This window comes from Hordeum vulgare, chromosome 6H (genome assembly GCF_904849725.1).
Source record: "Hordeum vulgare subsp. vulgare chromosome 6H, MorexV3_pseudomolecules_assembly, whole genome shotgun sequence".
Taxonomy (NCBI): Eukaryota; Viridiplantae; Streptophyta; class Magnoliopsida; order Poales; family Poaceae; genus Hordeum; species Hordeum vulgare.
In genome coordinates, this window is record NC_058523.1 from 319,254,577 (window position 1) to 319,260,576 (window position 6,000).

General features: G+C 45.9%; 1 protein-coding gene across 2 annotated transcripts; it reads left to right on the forward strand.

The window, feature by feature from the left end:
* The first annotated feature begins 735 nt into the window (after positions 1–735).
* On the forward strand, positions 736–6,000 carry LOC123406211 (glycerophosphodiester phosphodiesterase GDPDL4-like). 2 transcript variants are annotated; one of them, XM_045099688.1, is made up of 10 exons: positions 736–1,097; positions 1,838–2,125; positions 2,244–2,353; positions 2,437–2,935; positions 3,202–3,240; positions 3,326–3,613; positions 4,033–4,172; positions 4,320–4,818; positions 4,901–5,064; positions 5,893–6,000. In XM_045099688.1, exons 1-10 carry the CDS (start codon positions 983–985, stop codon positions 5,998–6,000), a joined length of 2,250 nt encoding a protein of 749 aa, XP_044955623.1. In that variant the 5' UTR covers positions 736–982. The 2 variants fall into 2 exon arrangements, with proteins under 2 accessions (XP_044955623.1, XP_044955622.1); XM_045099687.1 differs by lacking the exon at positions 5,893–6,000 and having other exon boundaries at positions 4,901–5,415.

Consider the following 6,000-nt stretch of genomic DNA (forward strand, 5'->3'; position numbering starts at 1 on the left):
TTTTGGTGGGTCATTCGTGCGCATGTCGCATGTGCGTCCCGGCCCCGACCCGAACCCGAAAGTATGATGTAGAGAACCCATTATATAAAGAAGTTCTACTCTTCCTCAACCTGAGAGGTGAGACTAAACTTTAAAATCACCACTTACTATTTTACAAGTGGACCATTTGAAAATTTAAAAAGTTTACTTTTAACAAAACATTTGTCAAACTTTACCACAAATTAATTTCCGATTTTTTATTATTTTATTTTTGATTTTACTGTTTATTAGGGAGCATTTGAAATAATAGCAGGCAATTGAGGATGAGATTCGTGTTCTGACACACATACAATATGCTTGAGGAAATATTTCAGAGAGAAAATGTTTGAGGGGGACGAGGGTTGATGCTGACGTGTGAGTCCCATATGTAATAATCGGTCAACTTAACAGTATGACTTTCGTCACAAAAAAGAAGTTAACAGTATGACTTAACGAAGTTGACTTTTGTGATACTACAGCCCTGGCCGGCTACTAGCAGTATACGGTGGTTTTATGAAAAAATGTGATAAAAGGGGTGGATTTTCAATCATGAGTTAAAAGTCGTAATTTTGGGGACACAAACCTATGCGGTAGTTTTTTTTTTAAGCTAAATACTCCAATTTTTTTTTCATATCTGTTGGAGATGCTGTAGGAAGGGGATCACACTTTTTTGACCACCTTCGCCCCCGTAACCCCGTTGCCACCTTCTCCTGTTGGCCTCATCCCACAGCTCAGCAGCAGCCCAGCCCCTCCTCCGTCTCCATTTCTTTTGTCCATCCCTCTCTCTCTCTCTCTCTCTCTCTCTGGTGTTAAAACGCGGCCGCCGTACGCGCATTGCCTCCTTCCTTCCGAGCAGTCGCTCGCTCACTTCTTCTCTCTTCTCTCCTCTTGCCGGGGAGTTCTTGGAGGGAGATTGTAGCTTGCCTAGCAGTGTTCTTGGAGCTGCTGCCGGTGGAGGTCTGCAATGGGGAGGAGCGGCCATGCCTGCTCCGTTCTTGGGTCGCTGCTGCTGCTGCTGCTGCTGCCGCTGCTGGGCCCCGCCGCGGCGCAGAAGGGCTCGACCTGGAAGACGCTGAGTGGTATACAAGCTGCACTTGCCTGTGTTCCCTGTTTATTTTCTTAGTCTGTGCGTCTGCGATCTGATTCTGATCTGGGTTGACTTTTCTGCGATTTTTAGTTCATAAGCTCGTATCTTGCTTGCGATTTTCGATTCGGCTTCGATGCATGGGTTGGATCTTTAGGATTAAGACGGGGCGAGTTCCCGGTCTTGCTCAACCTTCAACAACATGGCCTTGCTGAAAGTTTCAAGGCTCGAGATTTCTGATTGGAACCTTGGGGCCGGCCATGATGCCTCCTTTTATATTCTTTGCATATAATATGAAGAGAAATCTTGGCACAGCCGTTGGCGGCAGCCTCTTCTGCTGAATGCCATTTGGTTAGGATACGCCAGCAACATCTTTGTGACTAATTCAGATGACGTAGTCTACGCTTCTTACCGCGTGAATGTTCTTGGGTTAGGTTAAATCACTAGCTGCTGGCGTTTACTGTTCATCCACTGCTTACGGAGCAGGGGATTGTTTGCCCAGTTCGGTGGATATCAATTTCAAGGAGTGATTTCCTTCTTGATGCATCAATTACAATGGTCCAACATTTAATTGGCACATGCATGTAAAACTTATACCACCCCGTGGTAGTTATTTTACGGAGTTTCTGCACATTTATGAAGTATTAGTTAGACAAAAATATACATTTATGAAGCTATGATCCATCCACTGTTCCTGGCTGTTCTTAAAGCTTAACACGCACCTCACTCTTTCAGGCAATGCTCCAGCAGTCATAGCTAAGGGTGGTTTCTCCGGCCTATTTCCTGACTCCAGTGACGCTGCTTATTCGTTTGCTGCTGGCCCTCAGGATTCAGCCCTGTGGTGCGATGTTCGGTTAACCAAGGATGCCGTTGGCATCTGCCTTCCAGACATAAAAATGGATAACTGCACAACCATATCCGATCTTTTTCCAAAGGGAAAGAAGACCTACCGTGTAAACGGTGTGTCCACGACCGGGTGGTTCTCTGTGGACTATACAGGCATTGAACTGTCCAATGTAACTTGTAAGTGCAAATGCAGTTTGCAGTTCTAATGTTTTGAGCATCTTCGTTGCATTTTTCTCTTGCTTGATTATCATTGTTGAAATTTCTCTGTCTAACCCAAACTTAATATTTGTTACAGTGCTGCGAGCAATCTTGTCTCGCACAAATAGGTTTGACGGAAGCTTCCAAATAGTTCCAGTTGAAGTTGCACTGTCACAATATAAGGCCCCTACTTGGTTGAATGTTCAGGTACATCAAACTTTGATTACTTTCGGTGCACTAAAATTTAAGTGATCTTCTCTTACAGTCTGTCTTGTTTGTGCAAAACTCAGCATGACAGTTTTTACAGCCAGTTTAATCTGAGCATGAGAAGCTATATCCTGTCTATGTCAAAGCAATACACTGTTGACTACATCTCATCCCCTGAAGTGAGCTTCCTCAAAAGTCTACTTGGAAGAGTTGGCAGGAAGACAAAGCTTGTGTTCCGTTTTCTTGATGAAGGCCTTGTCGAGCCATCAACAAACCAGACATATGGCTCAATGCTGAAAAATCTATCATCCATCAAGACTTTTGCTTCTGGAATACTTGTCCCCAAACACTATATCTGGCCTGTTACGGCAGATAATTATCTGCAACCCTCCACTTCAGTCGTGGATGATGCTCATAAGGCCGACTTAGAAATTTATGCTGCTGATTTTGCCAACGACTTTGCGCTCAGCTACAACTACAGCTATGATCCGTTAGCAGAATACCTTCGCTTCATCGATAATGGCGCCTTCTGTGTTGATGGTCTCTTGACTGATTTCCCTATCACTCCATTAGAGGCCATCGGTGAGTACACATTATATTGTTTCTTTACAATGCTGTAAATGTTCCTTCAAGAAACTCACACGCCCAAGCGGTCACTTTGTCAGGATAATCTTTCATCTTTTATTGACTCTGTTCTAATCATGAAATGATCCACTTTCAGCTTTTGGTATTCATATATTTGAACGATTTGGAATATTAGTTTGGATCATGGCTTATCTGATCTTGACTATTGTTTTGTTCTATGTTTTGTTGCTGCTCTTTTCTAAAAAAAATGTTTGTTGCTGCAGGTTGCTTTACTAACCTGAACAATACCAAGGCAGATCATGGTATGCCTGCTTCCTTTCTTTATCCATTCTTAACTCCTCAATTTAGTACCGTTATTGACCTCCAGATTTCATATTTACGTTGCAGGGGCACCTCTAGTTATCTCCCACAATGGTGCTAGTGGCGACCATCCTGACTGCACTGACCTAGCTTATCAGAAGGCAGTTGCTGATGGTGCAGATGTCATTGACTGTGCTGTTCAAGTGACAAAAGATGGCATACCAATATGCATGAGTTCCATTGACCTAATGGATGTCACTACTGTCGCATCCTCACAATTTTCTTCTCAAGCGGGTGTCATAAATGACATTAAGGCTGTTGCTGGAGTCTATACCTTCAACCTCACTTGGGAGGATATTGCAAACAACCTGAAGCGTAAGTCAGTCTGAACTCTTTTTTAGTAAATCTGATTGTTGTATTTTTTTTCTCTCTCGAGAAAACGCAAGAGGCAAGAGCCTTGCGCATCATTTTGTTGCAAGAGAGGCTGGGAATAGGGAGGGAACTGAAAAATGAAAAAAAAAAACACATGCAAAATTAGTGGACATCCCAGGACTCTGGTAATAGTCGAATTCGTATGCAGATAAGAAACAATTCATTAGACATTAAGTTATGCGTGTAATTCAGTTTCCTTCCATTAACTAAAAATAATAATAAAGTATGCATGATCATGCCATGTCATTCCATTACTGTACAAAAAAAAAAGCAATCGGCTGGTGAACAATTGATCGTCTATCTATGGAGTTCCTTGCACTCATCTATCACTTACCGCAATACTGTCATTTCCATGTTGACAGCTATGATATCAAACCCATTTGGCAAGTCTACCCTATCAAGAAATCCCAGAAGCAGGAACGCAGGAAAATTCATGAGATTATCAGACTTCTTGGCTTTTGCAAAAGGAGAAGATTTGTCAGGAATCATGATTACCGTGGAGGTAAGCATGCATTTAAATATGCTGCAAACCCATAACTGAATGATGTACTCTTGCCATTTCCTGCATCTCTTGTTGAACCGGCTAGCAAAAAGACGGTTGTTCGTTGATGAAAATGACAATACTGACCGATTCATTGGATTTTCGCAGCATGCTTCATTCATGGCAGAGAAACTTGGGTTTGGTGTGGTAGATGCAGTGATCAAAGCTGTCGATGACTCCGGTTACAGCAAACAGACTGCCCAGAAAGTGATGATCCAGTCAACAAACAGCTCAACTCTAGTGAAGTTCAAGCAGCTGGCCAAGTATAACCTTGTGTACAAGATCGACGAAGAAGTGAAAGACGCCGCGCCTTCGTCCCTTGCAGATATCAAGAAGTTTGCGGATGCCGTTTCTGTCAGCATCAAGTCTGTTTACCCAGAGACGAGCAATTTCTTGACAAACCAGACGAATCCTCTTGTCAAGTCCCTGCAGTCTGCTGGCCTTCCAGTCTATGTCTATCTGCTGATGAACGAGTTCCTTTCTCAGCCGTATGACTTCTTCTCAGATGCCACGGCACAGATTAATGCCCTTGTGCACAAAGGTGTAGAGGGAGGGGGAGTGGATGGACTCATCACCGATTTCCCCGGGACGGCCCATAGATACAAACGTGCGTCTTCTTCTTCTTGCCTTTCCTTTATAACAAACATTTTCATCTTGTGAACCCAATGGATTTTCGTGGATTTGTGCAGTGAACTCGTGCAGGAAGATGGGGGACAAGACGCCCTACTACATGCTGCCTCCCCAGCGCGGCGGCCTCCTTGGGGTCATACCGGATAAAGCAGCATTGCCACCAGCAATGGCCCCAATGCCGGTGTTGACGGACTCGGACGTGGCGGAGCCGCCCCTTCCTCCTGTGAGCAACACCACAGGTCCGGCGCCCTCCCACGCCGCCTCCAGAATACGCACGGACGCCGGCGTGATGCTGCTGGTGCTATGCGCTTCTCTGCTTATCTGAGACTGAGGACCATTCTTTTCTGCCACCTGTTCTATGTAGCGAGCGATTCATTTTTCCTTTTGGTTTGGCTGTACAAGTATTTGGGGGTGGTGGACGTTGAGGTTGAATGATGATTCATGCCTGGATCTGGATGGTGCCACTCATGTCCCTAGTAGTTAAAACATTCTGGTAAATACTAGTACTACTCTATGTCTATGATTGCTAAAAGAAGTGATGCATTTAGCTCCCAAGAATCTGGAGTTGTGGTGAGATTTGTTTGTCCGAGACCAGAGTGATGTGATGTGGCAACTCAAGAGAGAGTACCAGAACTGACGGCCGTCCGATGGACATCCTAGGGCGGGATACTCTTATTGCGCCTATAGCCGCCGGTTGCTTGTGTGGCCACGGCCGCGACCGGTTCGGTTTGTCTCCAATCTACATCTACTGTACCTCCAATGGCGTCTGCCTCCACGCCCACGGCCGTGGCGCGGCCGGCGGGGAGGTACGCAGTGTACGTGGCGGCCGTGCCGCTGAGGGCCCCTCAGGGTCCGGCCCAGGCCCTGATGTCTTGGGGGTACTCGCTGAGTGTGTGGGACCTTCAGCACTTCATGGTGCTCCTCCGGCCCGACCCCGCCCGAACCCCAACCCAGGTGAGGCGAGGCGAGGCGAGGCGAGGCCAGCCGGAAGGAATCCTTTTCGACTCCGCAAGACGTTCACGCGTTCGTCTACTCTGGCTTGCAGTTGCAGTTGCAGGAGCAGGAGTCGTGGTTGGTGTTCGATTTCCAGCCTCGCAACCCGGAGGACGCTCTCGCCGCCTTCTCCGTGTTATCCCGGAGCAAAATACCTGGTAGCTAA